Raw genomic sequence first — 27448 nt, 5'->3', positions numbered from 1 at the left:
TTTAGTGTACATCGGTGTTTGAGCTCACGCACCGACTGTTGCTAACGTACAGAACGTTTCTGACACTCCAAAGAATCTCCTCAGGGTTCCGAGTTTCCTCTGTGACCAGCCCTTTCATTTCAGGCCTCCTGTCGCTCACCGTGAACGGGTGGGACGGAGAAACTGAGGCCTAGACCTAGACCAGCCTGCGGAACAGAACCGAGGCAACACCGGCGACCGGAGGCAGGCCGCCAGGGCCTCCGCGCACGCGCAGACACTCCGCGCCGACTCCGCCCCGTCCCCTGGGCTCGGCCCCGCCCCCGATGCCGCGGCCACGCCCCCGACGCCTCGGGTGGGGAGACCCGGACTTGAAAGCCCCGGGTTTCTGAGCAGGCTTCGTTCGGTCCTCGGGAGACGGTGTCCGCCGCGATCGCGTCCGGGTCCGCCGCTGCAGCTATGCCTTCCGCCGCCTTGAAGTCTCCGCGCCTGCGCCGGGTGTTCGTAGTCGGCGTCGGCATGACCAAGGTAAACAGGTCTGTGAGTCGCGGAGAGCTGCCGCTGCGATGCCCGGCAGCCCCGGGGGGACGAGGATCGCGCGGCCCGGTCGCGGCTCGGGCTGGGCTGGGCTGTAGGGTGCTGTCCCTGGGAGGGACATGTCTCGGACCTGTCCCCTCAGCTCGGCCTCCCGGTTTCCCTTTCCTCGCTCTTCCGCCTGTGAAGGAGCCCCCAGCTTAACCCAGACCTCACCCTGCCTCAGACAGGCCGGCCGGGTGGCTCACGTCTGTAGTGGGAGCGTTGGGAGGCGCGGCCGGCAGAGCTGCTCAGAACCGGCTGAGAGGACTGTGTGGCAAGACCTGGTTTCACAAAGCAAAAACCGACATGAAAACGTTTGGCGCTCGGACGGAGGCCTGGCTGGCTGCCGGAAAGAGGAGAGCGCGGGTGCAGCCAGCTCTGTGGCGACTATAGTGCCCTTCCCAGATAACGGCAGGTGTGCCTGTGGGCAGAAACGCTTAACGCGGGTGCAGGCCCTCTTGATCCTCTGACCATGTTGCTGTTTCTCTGGGTCGAAGGTGACCAGACGCTTCCACAGCCTCATCCTCCAATACCCTGACTCCCCTCAGCGCCCTGGTACCCGTCGCTTCAGTCTTTACTCTTCAGCTGCTGTGCATCTAGTGGCGCTACTTGGCACCAGCTGACTTTTACTGGTTAAGTCATTGTCCAATTGAAGAGACAGTTCAGATCTTATCTTCTAAAAGCCTTTGATTGTCTTGGCTTTCTCACAGAGCCTTGAACTTAGCTCTGATTTACTTTGATGCGCTGAAATTCTTTGTTTAGATGTTTATATCTTCCTAATACATTGCTACAGGATTCAATACCCAAGGCCAATATTCTTCACATGTACCTCCATTTAAATGCGTGTCTATGTGCGCATTTACCGTGTGCCATGTTATATACATGGTATTTTTGTCTGATCTGTTGAGACAGGGTCATACACTATAGCCCTGTCTAACATGGCGCTTACTGTGTTTCCCAGGCTCTCCTTGAACTCATGGCAAACCTGACTCAGCTTAAATGTCTCATTTTTTTTTTAACAACAATTCATTTAATTTTATTTTCTGTGCATTGGTGCAAAGGTATCAGAATCCCAGGAACTGAAGTTATAGACAGTTGTGAGCTGCCATGTGGGTGCTGAGAGTTGAACCTGTGTCCTTTGGAAGAGCACGCAGTGCTCTTAACCACTGAGCCATCTCTCCAGCCCTAAACGTCTCACATTTAATGAATGAATTATATACACTATCTATCATTATTACAAATCCATAATAAAAAAGTGTCCATGGGTCATTTTTTTTTTGTCAAAACATTGTATTCAGGCCTTCTTTCACACAGCTGTATCTCTGCTCCAAAGGCACACTAAGTGAAACCAGTAGTTCAAGAGTGGGCACAAGTCAGGGGCCATTTGAACTGATGGGCCATAGACAGACATTGTTTATCTTCGAGCAGAATTGTGACCTCTTAGCAGAAGCTAATAATTGTGCGCTCTTTCATGGCTATATCTCCCTCGATGAAAGCCTCCAGTGCCCAAAGACAATGAATGTTAGTTGGTTGATACATTAGAAGGATGTACTTTGTGAGCTCCTGTGGAAAATTTTTTTTTCTGTACAAAAAAAACCAAAAAAACAAAACGAAACAAAAAACCAGCCTTAAATTTTATATTTTAGTAGCAGGCTAAGAGCATTTAATTCACTCAAAACAGGTAGATAGAAAAGTTGACTAATATGTTATAAAGCTTAGAGAACATCCCACCGTTTCTTGGAGGGGGACTTCTGATTCAGGTGGTACTGAAACTTTCAAAAGCATTTTCTAGATTCAAACAAACAAACAACAAACAAAGAGTATCTTCTGTGGACCCGGCTGTCTTTACACTTCTGATCCATCTGCTCACATTTCCCCGTGTTGGAACTTCGGGTGTTCCATGCCACAGCCTGCTAAGATGTTGTTCCATTTTAAACTGTCTTCCACTGCTTGTGTGGTGTCTGTTTATACAAGCTGTATACAAAAAGCATAGTTTCCAAAAAAAAAAAAGTATGTTTAATTTTTTTTTTCCAGTTGGTAGGTTGAGGTGAAGGAGGCTTTAATATTCCTTAGGGAACAGGAAAGGAATTAAAAATGGTTTCATGATTTAAGAACATATTCAGTACGTGTGCTATGTGTTATATGTGAGGGGTGACAAACAAAAAAAAGAGAGAGAGAAAGATATGACTCCCGTGGTAGACCACTTGGCTAACATGCACGAAGCCCTGGGTTCCATCCCGGTCCTGCGTAAACCAGGCACGGTGCTGCACTCAGAGGATGGAGACAGGAGAATCAGAAGTTCAAGGTTAGCCTCAAGGTCAGCATAGCAAGTTCAAAACCACCCTGGTTATGTAAGACCTTATCTTAACCAAAGACCAAGGGACAGCAAGATGGTCAGTGGGTAAAAGTGCATTCCATCACGCTTGACAACAGGAGTTTGGCCCCTGGTTCTCACACAGTGCAAGAGTGTTCACTCTTTGACGACCTCTGACCTCCTCGTGGATTGCAGCATGCCTGTGCCCTCCCCCCCCGCTCTCACAGAAGCACACACACTTATACACTAACAAAGGTAGATTTTTATTTTATTACCTATCCATCTATCCATCCATCCATCCAATCCATCCATCCATCCATTCATCCGTTCATCCATCTATCATCACTTATGGTTTTGTTTTGTTTGAGACAAGGTTTCTCTGTGTAGCCTTGGCTGTCCTGGAACTCAGTCTTTCAACCAGGCTGGTCTGGAACGTATAAAGATTTGCCTGCTGAGTTCTGGGATTAATGATAGATTTTTAAAAAACTCACATAAACAAAATAAAGAAAGAAAGAAAGAAAGAAAAGAAAAGAAAGAAAGGGAAAAAAGGATAATTTGGAATTTTTAAGCATGAAAGATTGAAAACATGAACTTATTTTTATTTTCAAATATTATTAAAAGCAGTGTGGGACAATGTGCACTGGAGCAGAAAGTATAGGAGAAATACCAGAAGATATTTAGAGGATGAAAAGATATTTAGAAGATGAAGCCAGATTTGCTGGTGTGCCCTTAGAATCCCAGCACTCTGCAGGTGCTGGTAGAATCTTCTCAGAACCAAAAATAAAAAAAATAAAAATAAAAATAGTAAAATTAAAAAAAAACAACCCAATTACCACAAAAGAAGGAATTAATTGAAATTCTCCATGTGGCGCTTCTTAACTGTGTTCTCAGACAACATACCCAAACATACACCACCTTCCTGTCAAAGGCTGCGGTAATTATCTGAAATACGACCAGGGAAAAGTCGGCTTGCTATGACATTGTGTTGTGCTGAAGCTTAGTAGGTGATAAGCTTTGCTCACGCTCAGAAAACTTCTTTTAAACTTAAAAAGCTAGTGTGTGTGTGTGTGTGTGTGTGTGTGTGTGTGTGTTGTACATGCAATAGTGAGTACGTTGAGCTCAGGTGACAGCTTTGTGGGTTGATGCTGGCCTTCCATCTTTTTGTGGGTTGTGGGAAACCCAGGTCACGAGACTCGTGTGGCAGGCACCCTTCCCTCCTGCGCCACCTTGCCAGCCCTGTTCGAAGCTTTTGCTCTTTTAAAAACTGGTGTTGGTACTGGGGGTGAAGCCTAGTGTCTTGGGCATGCCAGGAAGAGGCTGTAACACTGAGACAGGGTCCTAACGTAGGAAGTTTGAAGCCAGCCTGAGCTGCATGAGAGCCCCAGCCTCAGAAACAGCCCGACAGATGAATGAACCAACAGATAAAACACACGGAAATACGGAAGTTGAGTGGGAAGTATTAGTGAAAGTATGTGAGATTTTTTTTTTTTTATATCTTTTAAAATATTCCTAGCTTTGTCACAACGATGAGGTGTAGAAATAGTAACCAAATCAGTGATATTCTTGATATTAAGACTGAGGTCCTGAAATATCTTTATTTTTCCCAGAGAGAGGGTCTTACTTAATTCCATTAGTCCATTCAGGCCTCAAATTCACTATGAAGCTGAGGATGACTTTGAACTTGTAACCTTCCTGCCTCTACCTCCTGAATACCCAGATTACAGATGTGTGCTGTCGCGTGCTGTTCTTGTGCTCCTGGAGATGGAGCCCGAGGCTTCATGCATGTTAATTACTCTCTCCGTTTAGTTATACCTCCAGGCTCGCAGGCTCTCCAGCCCTAAAGAATCTTTTTCTGCATGGAGAACTGGTTGGGTTAGAGAAATTACAGAATCTAGGTGAGGTAAGAAATGATGAAGATGAGTCTGGAGAATTTGTTATAATTAATTGTGAAAAAAATCAGAGCCCCTTTGGGTTATGTCAAGCTTCAGGGGCCAGCTTGACAAAGCTCTCAGTGACCAGAGAGGACAGTTTGAGTTGTGTGTGCGCATGCGTGAGAGGCGAGAGGGCAACCTCAGGCATGCTCTTCTGTTGTCTGCCTTGTTTTGTTGAAGGTCTCTTTCTTGCCTCTGACTCACAGAGTAGGCAGGTGGCTAACCAGTGAGCCCCTGTGACCTGTCTCTGCTCACCTAGGGCCAGAATCATAAAGGGACAACCATGCTGGGCTTTTTCACATGAGTTCTCAACGTTCTTAAGCAGGAAAAGCAGTTTACCAGCTAAGCTGCTCCCCCGCACGGCCATCTGACCTTTAAACATGGTCATAGCTGTAACTGGTTAAAGCCCACTACATGTGTCTAACACATGTGTTTAGATCTTTAAAGCAAATCTTTGTAGGGCGTTAGTGAACCTGATTTTTGTTGTGTGGTATTAGTGAACCTAAATTTTTTATTTTATTAAAATACCAAACAACTACTAGTTGTAGTCATTACCAATGACAAAATTCAAGTCTCTCGGGAAAAAAAACCTAGGAATCTTGTATCTGCTGGAAGAGTTCTCACCAAAATAAGAAAATATTGTTGACGAGGTAAGTGGTGACATTAACAAAAGTGAGGTTGGGAAGTTATAATATCAAAATTTGGAAGAGATGTATAATTCAGAATACTAAGTTTTTGGAAACAGGGTCTCTGCACATAGCCCTGGCTGGCCTAGAACTGATTATGTAGAGCAGGCTAGCTTTGAACTCACAAGATCTTCTTGCCTCTGCTCCTGAGTGCTGGGGTTAAAGCTGTGCACCACCACACCTGGCTAGAATTAGTAGTTTTTAAATTTTATTTTACTTGGAGATGGGGTCTGATTTAGTCTAGGTTGGCCTCCAGCTTGCTATGTGGATGGCCAGTTTTCTATGAAGAGTTCATTGTTATGGTTTTAAATTCTGCGTTACAACTGATCTTAAAATAATTTCTACCTGTTCAGTTTTACTTAGTATTTTAAAAAGAAATATCCATGGCAGGGGGTATGGCTCAGTGGCAGAATCACCACACATCAAAGCCCTGTTTTTGTTGTTATTTTTTGTTTGATTTTTGAGACAGGGCCTTGGCTAGCTTTTGCTATGTAGACCTGTCTGGCTTAGAACTTACAGAGCTCTGCCTGTTAGCTGTTTTTTTTTTTTTTGTTTTGTTTTGTTTTTTGTTTTTGTCTTGGGCATATATCCCAGGCTGATCCAGAATTTGGTGTGTAGCAAGCTTCCTGCTGGGATTCATCTGCTTAGCCCAGTGCAGTGTTTTTGTTTGCATGAATAACTGAATGAATTTCTGTGATATTGTTATAAAAAAACAAAACAAAACCCTCTATACATGTTTCTTCTGTATTCTAGTTCATAAAACCTGGAGGTGAGAATTCAAGAGATTATCCTGATATGGCAAAGGAAGCAGGTAATAAGGAAAAGAATCATATTTTTGAACACTTATTGGCTTATTGTGTGGTCTGTGCTTATTCCGGGAATGGAGCAGCCTTGCAAGCACAAGAGACAATCGTAGGGAAGAGGCAGGACCTGATATGATACATCCTCCTTATGTCCCAGCTTTCAAAGCTCCATTTCTTGTTTCATACACAGAATAGTCCTAGTTTTATGTAATGGCGCATCCATTTTTGTTTTGTTTTTGAGACGGGTCTCTGTTGTAGCTCTGGCTGTCCTGGAACCCACTATGTAAACCAGGCTGACCTTGAACTCATAGAGATCCACCTGCCTCTGACTCCCAAGTGTTGGGATTACAGGAGTGCACCAATGTCCCACATTGCCTGTCTCCAGCAATGACATTCTTTTCATTTTGCTTTCCAGATGTGTGATGGAGCTGTAGAGATGAGAGAGACAAAGACTGTGATGTCAATGAGATTTAAGAGCTGTGCGTGGCAGCACACACGGATAATCCCACGATTTGAGAGGCTGGGAGGGATTGCCATGGGTTCAGTGCCAGCCTGGGCTACACAGTGATTTCATGCCAGCCCTACTCTGTCTAAAAAACTATGACTACAACAGCTACAAACCCAGATAAAGAGCAAACAGAAAAGCAGCTTACAGGCTTTTTGGTTAGGCAACGGAGGATGCAGCTCAGTTGGTAGGCACTCAGATTCCGTGGTGCCCTGAGTTCAGCACCCCTGTACCCACAGAACGGGCGTGGTGGTCTCCACCTGTGATGAAAAGGAAGATATGAAAAAGTGATGGAGGAGGGAGAGTCTGATCCGAGATGATTTAGTGGCCGCTTTGTCATTTAAACTAAGCAGACGCTAAAGAAGTAAATGGAATGTGAGGAAATGCTAAACTGAATTTTCACTCACCCAAAGCCAGCGTGTCGAGTGCTCTTTGATGAACTCTGTTTTGTCTTCACAGGCCAGAAGGCACTGGCAGATGCACAGATCCCGTACTCCGCAGTGGAGCAGGCATGCGTCGGCTATGTGTATGGTAGGTCATGAACAGGGCACCCTCACACTGTGCACACAACATCTGTCAGCAAATACATAAGCAAACGCTAACTCTCAGGGCGGAACCCGAAGGTCAGCTTTGTGTGTGTTGCCTCAGTGTGACTGTTCTTGCCATTATGGTATTATCACACAGGAGACAAATTAAGATAACGTTTTTTGGGAGTTGGCAACATGGATCAGTTAGTAAAAGCCTTTTCATGGAGCTTAAAAAATATTTCTTGCAGGGAGTGGTGGCACAATGCTTTTAATCCCAGCACTTGGGAGGTAGTGGCAGGCGGTCTATGTGAGTTCCAGGCCAGCCTGGTCTATCAAGCAAGTCCAGGACAGCCAGGGCTATTTCTCAAAGAAACCCTGTCTCGAAAAAAAAAGTGTTCATGCCTTTAATCTTAGCACTCCGGAAGCAGAGGCAGCCTGTGAGTTCATGTTCAGCCTGCTGTATATATTGAGTTCCAGGACAGCCAGAGCTATGTAGTAATACTCTGTCTTGAAAGAATAAACAACCAATAATAATTTTTTTTTAGTTGGGCATGGTATTTCATGCCTGTAATCCCAAAACTTGGGAGACTGATATAGGTGGATGTCTGTGAGTTCCAGGCTAGCCAGAGCTACACAGTGAGACCCTGTCTCAAAAAGTAGGAGGAAGAGGAGGAAAGATGAGGAAGAGGAAGAAAAAGCTTGTACCCTTTGACTCATATCTCTCCTTTGCTCATACCCTACTCCCGTTTAAATACTGGGGATTGAACATAGGGCCTTGTACACTTTAGACAAGCCATTTCCTCAGCCCTCTGATACATTTTGGCCTTTATACTGTATTTTAGCACTGACAGCTACTAGCTTATTTATTAGAAGTAATGATAGCCTGTTCTTGGATATTCAAAGTTGCTTATAATTTTATCTATTAGGAAAATACTGCAATTATATAGTATTATATAATTTGTAATACTGTAGAAGAATCTTTGTGCATAGCCATCATTTGTTACCTTTACTTTTCAAGATAATAGGAGGGGCTGGAGAGATGGCTCAGTGGTTCAGAGCACTGTCTGCTCTTCCAAAGGACCTGGGTTCAATTCCCAGCACCCACATGACAGCTCACAACTGTGTATACCGCCAATTCCAAGGGATCTGACAGCTTCACACTAATACACATAAAATGAAAAAATAATAAAATAAATTATTCTAAAAAACAACAGGAGACTCCCAGCGTGTAGACGTATGAGGGCATGGTATGTAGAATGCAGGTACTGCCAGGAAGATTGGTGAGCCTCGCCATTTTTGTAGAAGACTCCTTTTTATAGAAGTCCACACCCCTCGTTGCCATCATCTTGCCAATCCAGCGTTCAAGTACCTCGTGAGCCATGGTACTTGAGAGGAAAGTCATCTTTGTGCTCATTGTGGGCCACCTTTTTCTTTAAGGCCTGGATATATCCAAAATCTTTAAAACTTAGTGAAAAAACTGAGACATGATCTCACGCAGCTCAGGCTGGCCTCTAATTCAAGGATAGTCTTGAGCCTCTTTTCTGTTGCCTCTGCCTACTGAGCGATGGGATAATGGGGGTGTACCACCACCCCTGATGTATGCAGTGCTGGGGATTGAACCCAGGTCCTTTGTGTTCTGGACAAGCACTCTCCTAAGTGAACTACATCCTGAGCCCCAAAGCTTCCTGAAGCTTTTCTGGATGCGTCGTCATGGTTGTGGCTTCTAAGCTGTAGGCTTCACCAAGCCTGGCACTTTAGCCTCCTACGTAGCCGAGACTTACAATGTATGCTTCCATAGCTGGCTCAGATTGAGCAATGTTTATATGAAAAGTGAACAGAGGCCTTTAATCATTTTGTGATGATCTTTAACATGGGTACATGTGAGAATCAAGCGTCCTTGAACCACCATTTCCTTTATCACACGGCTATGTGAAAGTGAGTTATGTGCAATTACCTGGCCATTTATTTCCTTCTCCACCTCTTTATCATGTAAAGAAAATGGAAGGTGAGGGTTGTGGTCAGGGACACAGTATAGCAAGTGCTACCGTCCTGGCTGCGACAGGAGACAAGGAACATCAAACGCGCATGCTTTACTGCCCCATGTGATGTTCAGCTGGAATCGCAGCTGTCAGGAGGCTGAGGCAGGAGGACTGCTGTGAGTACCAGCTCTCCTGAGCTACATGAAACCTTGACTCAAAAAAGAAAAAAAGAAAAAAGAAAAAGAAAGAAAGAACAAAGACAGTTCATTAAACATTTTTTATGGCTGCTGTGTGTTTTCACAGTAGGGATGCTGTGGCTGTTTCTCATTCAGGGGTCATAGTGACAGGGACACACGTGGTGGAGCTGCACTGCAGCTCTCCATGTCCGTGCTGTGTGACAGTCCTCACCTGTTCCTCTGCAGGCGACTCCACCTGTGGGCAGAGGGCTATCTACCACAGTCTGGGAATGACTGGCATTCCTATAATCAACCTCAACAACAACTGCTCCACCGGCTCCACAGCTCTCTTCACGGCCCGACAGCTGGTTCAAGGAGGTAAGGAGGCTTGCCTACCCCTGCTTGTTAGTGTTTTCTTGTTAGGACGTTTATGGAGAGGGGTGCTTTGCCTGTACCTATGTCTGTAAAGCACAGAGGCCAGAAGAGGGCATCAGATCTGGAACTGGAGCTGTAGATCATTTTGACCAGCCATCTGGGCACTGGGAATTGAACCTGGGTCCTCTGGAAGTATAACCAGTGTCCTTGACCACTGAGCTGTCTTTCCAGCCTTTTGTGCTTGGTTATTGCTTTAATGTTCTTTTAAGAAACTTTAAAAGTGTTTATTTGTGTGTGTGTGTGTGTGTCCGTGTCTGTGTGTGCACTCACCAGGGCACATACATTTAGGTCAGAGGACAACTTGTAGAAGTTGGTTTTCTCCTTCCACCATGTGGTTCCTGGGGATTGGACTCACGTTGTCAGGCTTGGTGGCAAGTGCCTACTTGGGGAGCCTCCTTGCTGGTCCTTGTTCTTAAATAAATATGGGATTAATGTCCTTTTTAATCACTTCTCTGTGTTATCACCCGAGAGAGATGGCCTTGTAACAGACTAACCATGTGAGGTACTGCTTTAAAAAAACAACCAGGAACCCTTTTCTTGTTTTTCTGGTACTGGCAGTGAGACCGCCGGCCCTGAGGACAGCAGTAAGCAGTAGTGAGCAGTGTCCCCCGGCCCCCCAAGGCTGCACTGAAATAAAGTTCCCATGCCACAAAGTTTATTCTTGTGAAGTGCAGTCATAAAGTGCAGCCGTGACCATTGTGCACTGGAGAGCATTTTATCACCCGTAATGGAAGCCTTGTTCCAAGCGGTAGGATAGCTCCGGTGCTGTCAGTGCCGTCACAGCCCACCCTGTCCTCGCTACAGCCGCAAGCTTTCTTCTCCGAACTCACCTGTGCTTATCGTGGCCTCAGGTGACATGGCCCTTTGCCACTGCCTTCACTTCTTTTTATCGCTTAAAACTTCATTCTTTTTTGTTTTGTCAAGACAGGGTTTCTCCACGTAGCATGGGTTGTCCCGGAAGTTTTTCTGTAGACCAAGGCTGGCCTTGAACTCACAAAGCTCCACCTGCCCCTGCCTCCTGATTGCTGGCATTAAAGGTGTGTTCCACCACCGCCCAGCTATAAGTTTATTCCTATAGCATATGCTAGCATTTTATTCCTGTTTATGGCCAAATAACACTCTACTTCATGGCTAAGCTGTGGTGTGCAGTGAGAATGTTGGTTTCTTTAAAGAGCCAGTTATATTAAGTGAGTATGTTTTTGTTTTAATCCCAGCTATGGGATATGGGTCTGCTTCAAAGCATTAACCATGATTGTCTCATGCCCTAGGAGGGGTGTGATTTTTGTCAGCTGAAGATAGTTTAATTCTGGGGACTCTGGAGAGGGTATAAATGGGAAAGCTCTGAGAAGGTCCTGAGGCCCTGAGGTCCCTCTGCTGCTGGTCCCTGCGGCTGTGTTTGCCATTGCTGGTTTGCTGGATTGTTGGAGAGTCTGACCCCGAAGATTGGGCTTGCCCCTAGGACCTGACGTTCCAATTAGCAGGAAGTAGTCTAAAGCGGTTTCAGCTCCCTTTCCCTCTAATGTTCTTTCTCTCCTACCTAGTGTTGGGGGATTGGAAGGGATTAGGTTGGAATAAGAGTTGGAAGGGTGATAGATATAAGAACCCAATAAAGTAGCCCCCAAAAGTACACCTACAATATTTTATCTGTATGTTTATCGTTTGGTGGCCAGTGTTGTTTCTTTTTCTTTCTTTCTTTCTTTTTTGGCTGTTATCAGTAAAGCTGCCATAAGCGTATGTGCACAGGTTTTTTTGTTTCAGTGTCCAAATAGTTTCATATGTGCATGTGTCTGTATCTATATAAAGCATATATTCATGTATATCATACTCTCTATTTCCAAATATATGGGGCCCTTGATTGAGCCCTCTTCCAGTGTGTACTTTTGATAATTGTTCCACTGCCCAGGGCTCTGGGGTTTTGGAGCTTGTAATCTTACTGCTTACGCTGATACCCTTCAACCTCTTCCTGGAACTTTTCTTGTTTGATAAAGTTGATGCCCCCTTGTTCTCTGTGTCTCTCTGTCTCTGTCTCTCTCCCCGTTCCTCTCTCTCTCTCCATCCCTCTCCATGTTGGTAACTGAAGTCAGGACTCCATGCCTGCTGGACAAGTGCTTTACCATTGAGCTGCATTCTCCAGCAGGTCTTTGTTCATGGTAGTTTACTCATGGTTCTTCTTGCCTTGAACTTTAACAGAACTTTTGATGGCCTTTCCTCCTGAAACAATTCTTTTGATATTTCAGCTACAATCCCCTTGAAGTTTTAATTAAATTTAAAATATTAAGCTTTGCAGGGAGGCAGAGGCATGTGGATCTCTGCGAGTCCGAGGCCAGCCTGGTCTACAAAGTGAGTTCCAGGACAGCCAAGGCTACACAGAGAAACCCTATGCAATAAAATATGCAGGCTGGGTGGCACATGCCAGCAATCCCAGCTGGGAAGGTGGAAACAGTAGGCTCCCTGGAGCTTGCTGCCTAGTCTAGTCAAAGCAGAGAGCTGCAGGTTCACTGTGAGACCTGTCTCAAAAAACAAGGTGGGCAAGACTGAGGGAGACCCTTAGCATCAACCTCTTGCTTTCCCTTGTGTGCACACCTGTGTGTACCATACCCAAACATAAGAGTGTACATATGCACACATAAAGAAACCACTTTATAGGGTTATCGTATGCCTTTTAATTTCATATACATACACACACACACACACACACACACACACACACATATTTAGAGACATGACCTCTCTAATCTCTGCTCTGGCTGTCCTGAAACTTGCTCTTTAGGCCAGGCTGGCTTGAAACTCACTGAGACCCTCCTCGTCTCTGCCTTCCAAGTGCTAGGAGTAAAGGTGTGTGCCTCTACACCCAAAGTAAATTATTATTCAAATTGAAGCATTTAATAGTATTTTGTTGGGTGTTTGGAAATTAAAAATTTTGAAATAATTACATTTTCCTTTAAGGTGTGGCGGATTGCGTGTTGGCTCTTGGGTTTGAGAAGATGGAGAAGGGATCCCTTGGATTAAAAGTGAGTCATTTATTGTTATTTTGGAATTGTTTTTTTTTTTTCCAAGAGAACAAGACTTGATTGACGTTTGACTCTAGGAGCTGGGGAGATGGCTTAGTGATTAAGAGCACTGGTTCCTCTTCCACAGTATCCATGTGGCAGCTCACAACTCCAGGTCCAGGGGATCTGAGGACTTTCATCCGGATTCCGCAGGCACTTAAACAGCAGGACAAACCCAGGATTGGTACCTGAAGAATCTAGATCTGCGTTTTGTCTGTCCTGCCTGGGTCTTATGCCAGCCACACATGCAGCTCAAACAGGGTTATTTTGGCTATCTTAGCCTATTGTCTGAGACAGAGGCCCAGGGGAACACGTAGTCCATCTTAGCGATCACTGCGGCATACAGGCATGGTGCTGGAAAAGTGGCTACATGCTGATCCTCAGAACTCTTGACGTGGTGAATTCTCCCACCAGCTGGAGACTATCATAGCAAACTTGAGCTTATAGGGATCATCTAGAGACCAATGGCCTAACTGTGATGTACTCAGTTTGATCTAAAACCAAGCCAAGCCTGCAGCTCCCATGTAGCATGAATTTGCATTGCATTTAAGTCCAACTAATGTATGTACAGTAAACTCAGGTATAGGCTGAATGGATGAGTGAATGGATCTCCCAGGAGTTGGAATTGTTTTAATGCTATGAGAAAGCTGTCCATCTGACCATCATAAATGATGTCAGTTAGTAAGCAATAGAAAACACGACTTGATGGTTTAAGCATATATTTATTTTAAGATTTATTTGCCTTTATTTATGTGTTTGTGTATATGTGTGAGTGATTGCTACATGTGTTTGGACAGCACAGAGGCCTGAGAGGGTATGGAATCCCCTGGATTTGGCGTCACTGGGCTTCCCAGGGTGCAGGTAGCAGAGCTTGAGTTCTCTGGGAGAGCAGCCAGTGCTCTGAAGTGCTGCGTCATTTCTGCAGCCCGAGCCCGTGACTTGACATTTGATTTTGTCAGTGCATGGTCTCACGGTCCCAGACTGGCCTCAAGCTCACTTTGAGGATGATCTTGGACTTTGGACCCTCCTTTCTCCAGGCAGGTTCCTTTTTAACTTTAAGAAAACAACTTGCTGTTTCTCTGTCCTGCCCCTAGAGGGGTCTCTGTGGCCGAAGCTCAGCCTCCTGCTTGGCCTGGTTTACGTGGTTTATCCGAGTTTGTCTGGGTTCTCTCCTTTAGATCACGAGGTACAACTTTCTGCTTTCTATAGGTATGCTGTGCACAAAAGCAACAATTCCATCTTACACGGCAACAGGAGTTACTCTTTGGAGCAGGAAGGAGAGCTGGTGGGTGAGCTGGGTCAGTGGGCCTCCACACCTGCTGACCCGGCTTGACCTCTGGAACACTTAGGTTGGAAGAGAGCTGGTTCCTTAGGTTGCCTTTTGATCTCCACAGAAGTGCCCTGCTATGTTCGTGCCCACGCACCCCCACCCCACACACCCCCACCCCACACACCCAATAAGTAAGCTTTTAAAGAATGTTTCACTGAGAATACCAATTGCAGCAGCTGTACCTGGCAGGGAGCTGTTAGCACATTTTAGTACTGAGTACAACTGAGGAGCTGAATTTTACATTTAATTTTAATTAATTTAAGGTTAAATTAACACTCTGTTCCATTATTGAGCAACTTTTGAGTGTATTTTGGGTCCAAGTTATCCAACTGTAATTTCATGAAATGTACATGTAATGTGTATTAAATACTCCCAGTGAAAATTTGTTTTAAGTTGGGATGTGTCATAGGTGTAAAATATACACAGTATTTTGAAGATTTAATTTGGTAAAAGAGTATTACTCTGGAGGCAGAGGCAGATGGATCTCTGTGAGTTTGAAACCAGCCTGGTCTACACAGTGAGTTCTAGGACAGTCAGAGCTCATCCTGTCTCAAAAAAGTAAAATGTCTCCCGTTTTCACATTGATTACTCGTTGAAATGGAGGGTGATATGTTTAGTCAATGAAAGATGTCAACTTTTTCAAAATGACACAGTTTCTTGAGTGTGTATGTTAGGTAAGTGTGGGTGTGCCCTGGCCTACTCAGAGGTCAGAGGACAACTTGCAGGCATCACTTATCTCCTTTTCCTGTGAGGTTCCCAGGGATCAAAGTCAGGGTAACAGGTACTTTTACCCATGAGCTGGCTCACCAGCCCCTTTCCATTTTAGTTGGCTTTTTATGGTGAAAGCTGAGGCTCCTAGAGCTCCAGCGGTCTAGGCTTGGTGAGGTACTCACTTGAACAGGTGAGTAACGGTGGAAAGCAGAGAGATTTATCCAACAAGGCCACATTGGGAAGAGGGACAGATACAAAAGATTCAGTCACTTCAAGTCCATCTTCAGGGTACTGCCATGTATATATCATATATATAAAAGCAAGGATATATATATGTATATATGTATACATATATATGTATATATACATACACACATGTATATATTTAGAGAGAGAGATGTAAAATTAAAAGTGTGGGCTTTTCTACATCTGCTCTTGCTCCGACATAATGACATGGAGACCCATTATATGTATTAAAAGCTTCAGGCATTATGGTTGGACAGATAGTCATCTATTCTAATGCAACTCTGCCGGCCTGGCCTACTTCCCAGGCACATGCCCTGTTATCTGCCATCTTAGTCTCCCCCTGGCTGCTCTTGCTCCATATGTGTCCTCATGGCAACTCCTTCAGGACGATCTTCTCTCCTTGCTCACCACCTGGGACCCCCTCCCTGGGACCAGAAGTCCAGCCTTAACCCTGCAGCCCAGCTGGAGGCTGTTCAGCTCCTTATTAACCAACTAGAGGGCTGGAGAGATGGCTCAGAGGTTAAGAGCACTGACTGCTCTTCCCAACGGTCTTGAGTTTAGTTCCCAGCAACCACATGCTGGCTCATAACCATCTATAATAAGATCTGGTGCCCTCTTCTGGCATGCAGGCAGAAGACTGTATAAATAATAAATAGATAAATTTTTCTAGCCGGGTGCAGTGGTGCATGGCTGTAATTTCAGCTCTCAGGGAGGCAGAGGCAGTTGGATCTCTGTGAGTTCAAGGCCAGCCTGGTCTACAAAGTGAGTCCAGGGCAGCCAAGGCTACACAGAGAAGCCCTGTCTCAAACAAAACAACAAAACAAAGAGTAAACTAATAAATAGTCAGAGGTGATGGAGAGAACAACTTTAACACAACATGGAGACAATGATAATGACAGTGCCCACATCCGGACTGCAACCAGATCTCTGGATACAGAAATCAGAATACATTTGAATTCACAGTGCACAAAACCACCTCCCCAACATAATCCCATTTTAGTCCAAGAAAAGGCTCCTTCTCTTACATTAATAAACTATGTACAATAAGAACAATTATGACAGCCGTCAGGTGAGATTCACATTTACAACATCCAGCCCATGTGCTTTTGGCAACCTTGGGGAAAGTACTATCTATCTTGGTGAGTTCAGAGTTCTGTACTGAAATCATTCTCTATCATAACTTGTGTCTTTCAACCTGTGCATACCTCTTTAGACATTAAAACATTTTATTAAATCCTGAACAACTTAAGCTTAATTGTGAGACTATAACTATGTAGTCTTCAACCCTGTCAGATACCTGAGAAGGATAAATATTACCTGAGGAGACAGGAAGTCTACTTCCTGAGTAGACAGGAAGTGCTGAGCAAGCAGCTTCCAAAACTGTAGAAATGACAGAGATAGCTGGCTGTTGGGGCATCATCTTTGACATTCTGGCCCATTACATGATAGACTTCTGTGAAGCAGGAATTATGAAGAAATTGCCTACTTTGTCCTTGAAAAGTCTGGCAGTCAACTACTTCCTTGCCCTGCTTGTCCACAGCTTAGACAGCATTCTGTCAGCAGTTGAGGCAAGGGTAGTTTCTTGCCACAAATGAAGCAAACTCCATATGGAGGTTCTTTGATGCCCACCATATTCTTTGAAGTAGAATCGGAGCACTGCCAGGAGTTGACTTATCTCACTGTCAAAAACAAAACAAAACAAAACATCTTTTATTAATAAAACATCTTTAAGTGCTATATTCTGTAGCTTTCTAAGGTTTTTAAAGACCTTTTATCTATAATATATCTGAATAGGCAAACATTGCTTGTTTCCAGCTGTTTACTATCTGATTAACTTTGAAAACATCTACAGGAGGCTAAGTAAAACTTATTTCTGTAATTAACTAAACTAGTACCTGAGAAGACCACAAATTTGACTATTAACTTACATTTCTTAATTTTCTTAAACAGTATATAATAGCAGCTTTCAAAGACTAGCACTTCACATTACATTTTAAAATGAGTTGCATAGGTAGAATTCCTTATACAAGAGTTAAAACATACATATAGTATATTTTAACAAAATAACCTTAAATTTTTATCAATATACAAAGATCAATATACAATGTACAATACAATATACAAATTTTTATCAATATACAATGTAAAATTTTTGGCTTTTTGAATGCCATTTAGTTTAAAAGTAGATTCAGTGGTATACTTTTTTATCCTATCATTCTTATATCTCTTTTTTTCTTTTCACTGCTTCTCCTCTTTTTTTTTTATACACAGTGCACAAAACCATCTCCAAGAGAGGGTCTTGTGTGCTTCAAACTGGCCTCTGAGTTGTTACGTAGCTAAGGCTAGTCTGAAACTCTTGGCCCTCCTTCCTCTACCTTTCCAGTGTTAGGATGTGCCGCCATAGCCAGCTGCACGTGTTCTCCTGCTATTAAGTATTTCTTGATGATTTTATTCACATTGACCGTTTTTGGTTTACCGTGCTCTCAGGATAAGCAATTGTCCTAGCGATAGAGTAAGTTGCAAGAGCCATGTTTATGTCAGCTGCTTTTTAAATTTTCTTTTCTCTTTAAGTTTTTAGATCGATCCTATCCAGTTGACAAACATCTTGATGTCTTGGTCAATAAGTATGGATTGTCTGCCCACCCAATTGCTCCTCAGATGTTTGGGTCTGCTGGGAAAGAACACATGGAAAAATATGGTATGTTAAAAAAAACGCCCTTGAGAGCAGAGGTTCTCAATGTGTAGGTCTCAACCCCTTGTAGGGACAGGTCAAACAACCCTTTCACAGGGGTTGCCTAAGACCATCATGCATGTTAGATATTTATATTACGATTCGTAACAATAGTAAAATTATAGTTATGAAGTAGAATGAAATAATTTTATACTTTGGGGTCACAACAACATGAGGAATTATATTAAAGGGTTGCAGCATTAGGAAGGTTGAGTACCTTTGCTTTAGAGGCAGAGGGAGTGGTGATGCATGCCTTTAGTTTCAGCACAGAAGCATCTGGATCTTTTTAAGTTCAAGGCCAACCTGGTCCACATTTTGAGTTCTAGGCCAGCCAAGGATGCATAGTGAGATCCTGCCTCAAAATAACACCACCTTTCAGGCTTATTATGAGTTAAGGTCCTAAGTTAATAAGAAATAACAGGTATTTGCATGTGGAACATACTGGGATATTTAAGATATAAAATACTTTTATTTTTATTTTTTTCTGGGTTTTATGGGTATTTTTTTCTCCAGAAGAGGACATTAGATCCCTTGGAACTGGAGTTACAGGTTGTCACGCATTACATGGGTGCTAGGGAGTGAACTGGGGCTAGGCAAGCACTCTGCCAACTGAGCTGCTGCCCAAGACACGTCCTCCCCCTTCTTTAGTGAAGACACCAATCCTGTTCGTGAAGGCCCTGCTCCCTAACACTATCACCTGTGGAATTAGATTTCAACATGGGAATTTTGGTGAGGACTTCAGAATTCAGTTCACTGCCTCCCTCCTGGAAAGGCCAGGGTTTCAATGTTAGGATTTAGAAGGGACGACATTAGAGACATCATTGAGGTCCTTTGATAGTGTTACAGATGAGGGCTTTAGGTCTCACTGGGAAGTGGAGGTCCTGGGAGAACGGCAGAGTCCCGTTCTGTCTGTGGGTTCAGCGGCCGTCACTGGGTAGCAGGAGAGTCGTTTCCAGTTGTCCCTGTCTCTGTATTTACCAGTGCTGACAGGTGATTCCAGGACCTCTCTCACACAGGCTGTTCCTCCTTTACCGCACTAGAGGCTGAGTCCATCAGCCTGGCTTTCAGTTTTGATGTTCGTGTTAGCTAATCATAACAGGAAAACATGAAAGCCAGGCTTAGAATGCACTTTCTCCAGTTATGTTAAGCTTGGTAGGCACAGTAAGAGGCAGCAAGAGGAAGTCACAATGGGTAGGTATTTCTGGTGGACAGGAAAGTGGCAACCTAGCAATTCCTCTTCAGTGAATTGTCTTCTGGGTTTGCCAGCGTATGGAAGGTGTTTTTATGTGGTTGATGTCACAGCACTGTGTGTGCAAGACTGGAAATAACCCCGATTCCTCAGGGGAGCACTGGGTTACGTAATCAGTGTGGGTATTTTTTTTAAATCTATTTTGCAAATAAGGTTATAAGGAATTTTGTAACAAATTGTTTGACTGTCATAAATACTGTAAGTTTTCTCACTTTCTAGGTAATGAATGTGACCAGATCACAATCTTTCTTACCATGTTTTGGGCAGGTGTGTTTGTGAGTGTGCATACTCCTGTGCCAGGCCTTGCACGTGGGGCTGGGAAGACAACTTTGGGAGTCAGCTCTCACCTCTGCCTTGTCAAGGCAGAGCTCGCTCCTCGCTTCCGCTCTGCCCCGTGTACTCTAGGCAGTGGCCCCTGGCCTTGTAGGTGATTGTCCTGCCTCTGTTTCTCATCTCTCCGTAGGTCCACTGTGACTACAGATATGTTGTAGAGAAATTTCAATTCAGAACATGGCTGCTGTGGCAAGAGATCACATCCAAAGACCTCCTAGATCTGTGTGATCTGGCTGGAATACAAACCCGCCTTTTATCCAGGAGACAGAGGCAGATAGATCTGAGTTCAAGGCCAGCCTGCTGTAGGCGAGTTTCTGGTAAAAAAAAAAAAAAATTAGGTCCAGGCATAGTGTTACACACCTTTAATCCCAAACAATGAAGGTAAAATTAGTAGAAGGAAGCACCCATGTTTGAAAGTGATGCCCGACTGAGTGGCAGAAACAGTGACGAATCAGAGATTTGACAGAATAGAGAGAGAAAGGGGAAGCTACTTAAGGGGCAATGCAGAGAGAGAAAGGAGGCAGTTTTACCAGTACAGTAATTATAGAGAGAGACACGTTGCAGAGAGAGAGAGAGAGAGCTCAGGTGAAGACTGAATGACCCAGGGAATGAGGAGCCAGAAAATTAGAAAAGATTTCTAGAGTTAGTTGGAGGCCAAGCTGTAACAATTCAGAGGCCAAGAGAAAAATCAGATGGAATAAGTCAGCTGGAGAGGAGTTTGAGCCAGAACAGCTGAATTGAACCAGCCAGCCCAGAGCTCAGTAAGAACTAGAAAGGATAAGCTTATTCAGCAGTTAGTCTCAGAGACTGAAAACATTCTAGGCTAGGCTAGATTATTCGGAGGCCAGAAGCTTCCAGGACTAGGCCCTAGGTTAGGAGAAGGAGGCATTGAGCCTCAGAGACAATAATTGGAACAAGCAAATAATATTAATATTCCTTTTATAATATGTGCTAATGTATCTAGATTTTTAAAACTAGGTTCCGCATATCAAATTCAGGTCATGAGCTTGTGTGACAATCTCTTATGCCCACTGAGTCATCTCCCTGGCCCAGTAATTTAAAAATTGAAATTGTTCATGGCTGTCAGTTGAGAGATTGTCAGTTTTAAAAGACAGTGTGACTCTAAAAGACTTATGAAGAGTTGTTGCTCTAATGGGTTCCTTCCTTCCTTCCTTCCTTCCTTCCTTCCTTCCTTCCTTCCTTCCTTCCTTCCTTCCTTCCTTCCTTTTTATTCTTTTTAGTTTTTTAATTAAGAAAATTGTTTTGAAACAGGGTATCTGTGTATAGTCCTGGCTGTCCTGGAACTCACTCTCTAGATGAGGCTGGCCTAGAACAAAGATCTTCCTGCCTCTGTCTCCTTTAAAGGTTTAAAGGTGTATGCCACCACCACTAGTGTTTTTCACATTTGTTCTAAAATAATTTCCGACTTAATGACAATGTTGCACAAAATAGCACAAAAATCCTTTTTTCTAGATCATTTATATTTTTAGTATCTTTTATCTATATTATTATATAACTTAAATATTTAAGAGCAGGCCAAGAGTAGTGGCACACTCCTTTTATCCCAACCCGATCTACACAGTGAGTTCCAGACTAGCTAGGGCTACTTAGTAAGACTCTGTCTAAAAAATGAGTGAGTTATAGACTTTCAAAGCTAAACTATAATTATCAAAATCAAGAAATTAACATCAAATCAAGCATCTGAGCTGTTGCAGGGGAATTGCTTGAGCCCAGGCCTCCAAAGCCAGCACAGCAAGGCCTCAAGCTCTCCCATGTAAAGAAAAATAAATGAGTTAGTGTGGACACGATGCAGTTACCCAATCTTTAGGTCTTATTCCTGACTTCACTAATTATCTCAAAAACATCCCTTTTCTGGATACAAAGCCCCGCATAATTTTTTGTTTACTTTTAAATTAATTTTTTTTCCTTTTTATGTGCATGACCGTTTTGTTCGTGTGTATGTCTATGCACCACTTGTATACCTGGTGTCCACAGAGACCAGAAGAGGGCAGTGGGTCCCCTGAAACTGCAATTAAGTAAGCCATGTAGGTGATGGGAATTGAACTCAGGCTCTCTGCAAGAGCAGCCAGTGTTCCTAACTGCCGAGCTACCTCTCCAGCCCCCTATTGTTTATTTTTCAGTTTGTTTGTTTTTTTTTTTTTTTTTGTTTTCAAGACAGGGTTTTTCTGTGTGCTCTGGCTGACCTGGAACTCACTCTGTAGACCAGGCTAGCCTCAAACTCGGGGATCCACCTGCCTCAGCCTCTCTGCTGGGATTAAATGCCCAGCTTGTATGTATGTATGTATGTATGTATGTATGTATGTATTTATTTATTTTTTTTTTTATTATTCTCCTGAAGCACAGACTGGTATATCAAGGCTCTGTATATCAAGGCTGGCCTTGAACTCCTGATTCTCCTACCCCTATCTCTTCAGTGCCTAGATGACCATGCCCCGCTGTAATTCACACCCCACCCCCTTTTGGTTATGCATATCAAGTTTGGATGTGAATTATTTTATTTTGAACTTACATCTTCACTAGTTAGGCCTCATTTGACATAATGGAATTCCGTGGAAGTTTATTTTATTTCCTGAGGTGCTAGGGACCTGTGCTAGTCAGTCAAGTGCTCTATTGTTGGGCCCTAGTCCACTAACCCTGGGCTTCATATAAACACGGTTTTTTTTATAGTTCACCTTATTTATTTTTTAGAAGATTTATTTATTCATTATGTGTACATTGTTCTGCCTGCATGTACGCCTGCATGCCAGAACGGGCCACCAGATCTCATTATAGATGGTTGTGAGCCACCATGTGGTTGCTGGGAATTGAACTCAGGACCTTTGGAAGAGCAGCCAGTACTCTCAACCTTTGAGCCATCTCTCCAGACCCCGTTTTTCACTTTGAATGCTCTGCAATTATGTATGGAGCATTGGGACTGCATGATCTTTATAGGTTTGGTAGAATTTTGTGTGACACTGTCAGACTTTTGGTGGCCGGTAGCTGCCTCATGATTATGCACCCTTTCTTTTTATTCTTTCCCTTTGTTCTTCCCTTGCTTTCCTCTCTCTCTCTCTCCTCTTTCCCTCCCCTTCACATTTCTCCTTTTTTTTTTTCTTTTTCTGAGATAAGGTTTAATGTAGCCTTTCAAGGCTGGTCTCCACATCCTGAGTGCTGGGATTATAGGTTTTTTTGTCACCACATCCAGTTTTTGCTTGGGACTGAACCCAGGGTCTCCTACATGCTAGGCAAGCTCCCTGTCAACTGATCCACATCCTCAGCCTAACTTTCTTTATTTCTTTTAGCTTAAATATTTTATTTCCAAAGGGATCAATTCTAGTAATCTCTATTTCCCCAGTAAATTATCCATTTCACTTAGATTTTCAAATCAGCCTGATTATGACTCTAAAAAATATGTCTATTATTTATTGACTGGTTAAAAAAAATACTTAGCCGCTGGGTAGTGGTGGCACATGCCTTTAATCCCAGCACTCAGGAGGCAGAGGCAGGCAGATCTCTGAGTTCTGAGGCTAGCCTGGTCTACAGAGTGAGTTAGTTCTAGGACAGCCAAGATTACACAGAGAACCCCTGTCTTGAATCCCTACCCCCATAAAAAAATCATTTACAATTTTAAGTTTTATTTGTAGGGGTCTGGGAAGAGGGCTCAGATAAGAGCACTTGCTGTGCCAGTGTGAGGACCTGAGTTCAAATCCCCAGGACTCATATATCACACACAAATACAGTACATGCACATGAAAGCACAATAAATGAAAATTAAAAATAAGCTCTTTATTTCTGTTATAGGAACATTTTTCTCTGCATGTTCACACTTGGGGTAGGTGGCTTTAGGGCAACTGTGGGTGTCATTTGCTACCTCTTTTTCCCCTCTACACTGTTTTTCTTCAGGCTGCTCTTGTTACCCCAAAGGTCTGTGGTTGGGATTTGGCCTTATTTTGCATTTGTTTTTTCTTTTTTCTTAACTTACAGAGATTTTGAGGTTTGGCCACCACAGTTTTTCTGGTTTTGCTGATTATATGGAACAGCATACTCATGCCTTCCCTTCTTATTTGTATTATTTTTGGAGGCTACAGAGACAGATGTAGCAGCTTCCATTGGCCTTGGAAATCTTGGTACTGGTATAATTTTTAAACTTATGTGTTTTCTTAAGTTTTATATTACTTGGAATACCTTAATAATTTTCTTGTCTAAAATCTGAGATACTTGCATTTGTTTTTGTTTGTTGAAGGGGTATGCACTGTAGCCTGGGCTGGCCTGGAGCTCACTGAGTAACCCAGGCTAGCCTGGCATTCACGAAGACCTCTTGCTTGAATCTCCCTCCTGGGGGCTGAGATTATAGGCATGAACCACCACTTCTTTAATTTAACTTGATAGAATCAGCAGATTCTTGTGGTTTTAGAATTTGAGCCTAGGAGATTGGAATCTTTTATACTAAATATATTCTTTGAACAGCCAAAAAGTTTTTAAGGGGAACATTGGGAGGGTGGTTCATGTAGTTGAGGCTAGCCTTGAACTCCTAATCCTTTTCCCTCCTCCTCCTGAGTGCTGGGATTACAGCTATGTTCTTCTATGCTTGACAACAGCCAAAAGCTTAATTGGCAGTTCACAGTAAGTGGCTATCAGCCTTTGGTTAGTGTATTTCTCGGGCTTAAGAAATACATGGTAAGTGACTAGCAGACTCCTTTTTGTAGAAGATGCTTTTTTTTATATGTGCAAATGGATTCCATGGAAAGGCACAACGCTTTGTATTGAAAACAAAATAAAACAAAAAACAACCAACCAAAAAAATCTCAAACCAAACCAGAATCGACAGCAACATAGACCTTCAGAGCTCTCTCCCTGTAGTTTCTACCCATGGCCTTTATTTTGAGACAGGATCTCATTGTGTCGCCTTGGCTGGCCTGGAATTTGCAAGTGTGCACAGGCTGGCTGTGAACTCACAGACCCCGCTTCTGCCTCCTGAGTACTGGAATTAAAGCCGTGTACCACAGCATCTGTTCTTGTTTTATTTTATTTTTTGAGACAAGGTCCAGTGTAGTCCAGGATGCCCTTAGCCTCTTGGTCCTTTTTGCTTCCACTTCCTGGGTTTTGGGATTACAGGCGTTTGTCTCCACTCTTGGAGAACTGTAAGTCCCGTACCTTGGCCACAACTTTTCTGGTAATCACATCACACTGCTAGAGCTCCCCAGTCTGTACTAAAGACTAGACCCTGTTCCAAGCTGGGCGGTAAGGATGCATGCCTTCAGTCCCGGCCCTTGGGAGGCAGAAGCTGACAGCTCTCTTTGAGTTCGGGGCTATTGTATGCTACATACTGAGTTCCAAGCCAACGAAGGGTTAAATAGTGAGACCCTGTCTCAAAACACAAAACCGAAAGACGGAAAGCACACATAAGTAAGTTTTTCTTAACCACTGAGCCGTCCGTCCAGCCCTTGGATGTAGGTTTTCTAGAGACCTTTCTGTTGTATGGTAAAGGGAGGTTGTTCAGGTTGTTTATCAGGGCATGGGGAATGTGACTGGCACACTCACTCACTCTGGGCTTAGGAATGGCTGGCAGACACTGGGTCACTGCTGGCGGTAGTCTCCAGCTAAACACTATGGCTCCAGACTATTTTCTAGTTTCTGAAATGGAATCCTAATTGTACCAAATAGAATAGATGGTTTGACCTGTTTTTTTTTTTAATCTCATATGTCTCTTGATTCAATTTGTGAAATGCTCAAATTTAATTATAACAAATTATATGAGTGACCACTGTCTTAAACCCTGATATCAGTACAAGAGAAACTATGGAGCTATTTAGCAAAACAGTGAGTTCCACTGTGACATGTGCTAATGAGCTGCAGATAACAGTGCACTGATAGATGTCTGCTCTCCCTGCAGGAACAACAGTTGAACACTTTGCAAAAATTGGATGGAAAAATCATAAACACTCAGTTAATAACCCGTAAGTATGTCAGAGACGTGACGTGAAAATCTGCTCTATGCTGCTGTGTAACATGTAATTGCATCCTTGGAATACAAATGTAAGATCTTAAAGATATTACCTTGGATATTTGTTTGTTTATATAAAAGAAAGGCATGTGCCCAAATTTTACAGTGACTGCTTTTGCCATCCTAGTTCTTGGCTTATTTGTACTTAAAATACCATTACAGTTTAATGGTTCTCTTTATTTGTTTGTTTATATTTTGAGCTCTTGTTTTTTTGTTTTATTTGTTTTTGAGAATGGAGGCAGAGTTTGAGAATGTAGCCTTGGCTAGCCTCTAATATGTGGCTGTCCTCCATCGGCTGCTTAAGTGCTAGGATTATAGGCCTGGTTTACCCCACTTGGCTTTAATGATTCTTTTAAATAAGAATAAGAGCGACAAGTATTAAAATTTAACTGCGGCTGACATTGTATGTTGTTGGGAGAGCTAATGATTCGTGTTTGTGAGGTCCTAGGTTCATGTCTTTGCACAACAAAAGAAAATGTAAAATGCATATTAAGTTTATGACTAGGCTGACTTTCAGTCACTGTATTGTTATCTTATTCTAGAAGAACAATATAATTATATTTTTTTAATAATCTGAAGAAAATTACATCGGATGTGTTGACCTGAAATTTCTGAATGTTTACTAGTGGTACAATGCCTGGTTTATAACATGAACTCAGTGTTTGCTGGGGAAAGTGGTCCATTGGGAACTGAACTGATGCCACGTAATTGGAGTCTGACTAAAAGCACTGCCACACATGTTTGATCATTTTCCTTTGCCAGTCAGATTCTAAAATTATCATTAACTAGATGAGTTATAAGGAAAAGGAATTAGCTAGGCATGGTGGCACAGGGCTATAATACCAGCACTTGGGGAGGCAGAGGCAGGCAAATCTCTGTGAGTTCAAGCTGGCCTGGTCTACAAAGTGATTCCAGGACAGCCAAGAAAAGAAAAGGAATTGATTTTGTTTTATGTTTCTGAACATGTGAAGTCACATTTCTAGATCACCTTTTTCTTCTTCTTCTTCTTCTTCCTCTTCTTCTTCGACAGGGTTTTTCTCTATATCCCTGGCTGTGCTGGAACTCACTTTGTAGACCAGGCTGGCCTCCAACTCATAGGACTGCCTGCCTCTGCCTTCCAAGTATTGGGGTTAAAGATGTGTGCCATCACACCTGGCTTGACAATGGCCTCATATTAGCAGAATTCTAAGGAGGTACAGGACAGTGTACAGTGAGAGACAAGGGCCATACTTCACTGGCCACACGCTTGGACTTCATCTCCAGCCTTTTTCTCCCCAGCAAGGGACAAGCAGGCTCAAGTCCATCCGGAATCTACATAGTTGGTCTCTTTGGTGATCTGTTAATCCTCTTGAAGGTTACAAAGGCATTGAGCAGTGTGTGGTACACACCTGTAATTCCAGCACTTAGGAGGCAGGAGAATGAAGAGTTCAAGGCCAATCTGGGCTATAGTGAGAGAAGACCCTTCAGGGCAGGGGGAGAGGAAATGATTGGGGGGATGGGGACCTTGCTGGCAACGTAACAGAGTCAATCCCATCACTTAGAAAATGGTTTTAGAAGTTCTGCACCTAGCATCCAGGACAAAGAATAGACAGATTTTATTATTGTTATTGTCACAAGTAGCCCAGGCTGGCCCAAAATTCACTGTGTAGCTGAGGATGGCCTCGAACTCCTAATCCTCCTGCCTCCCCGCCCCCCGAGTGTTTGTGCCAAATGTTAGTTGAGTTAGTTACAGGCATGTGCCACTGTGCCCAATTAGGACAGTTTTTAATATACAACATACGGTTTTTAGGGTAAAGTGGGTGTTTTTCCTTTTTTAAAAAAACTTCGTTCAAATTACTTTATTTAAGGTTGAAATTTAATGAAAGTTTGTGGGTTGTGAAAAACTT

The 27448-nt window shown here is 43.3% G+C and overlaps 1 protein-coding gene across 1 annotated transcript in view; it reads left to right on the top strand.

The window, feature by feature from the left end:
* The first annotated feature begins 331 nt into the window (after positions 1–331).
* Positions 332–27448, top strand: part of Scp2 (sterol carrier protein 2) — a 66636-nt gene continuing 39519 nt past the window's right edge. Inside the window, exons 1-7 of the mRNA XM_021661108.2 lie at positions 332–504; positions 6237–6294; positions 7251–7322; positions 9720–9851; positions 12855–12919; positions 17817–17943; positions 25452–25515. Of these exons, the coding sequence (XP_021516783.1) occupies positions 436–504; positions 6237–6294; positions 7251–7322; positions 9720–9851; positions 12855–12919; positions 17817–17943; positions 25452–25515 (587 nt within the window). The 5' untranslated portion in view covers positions 332–435. The remainder of the gene's footprint in view (positions 505–6236; positions 6295–7250; positions 7323–9719; positions 9852–12854; positions 12920–17816; positions 17944–25451; positions 25516–27448) is intronic.

Source organism: Meriones unguiculatus, chromosome 12, assembly GCF_030254825.1.
Source record: "Meriones unguiculatus strain TT.TT164.6M chromosome 12, Bangor_MerUng_6.1, whole genome shotgun sequence".
NCBI lineage: Eukaryota > Metazoa > Chordata > Mammalia > Rodentia > Muridae > Meriones > Meriones unguiculatus.
Note: the sequence above shows the minus strand (reverse complement) of the source record. Positions and strands in the feature narration are given on the sequence as shown.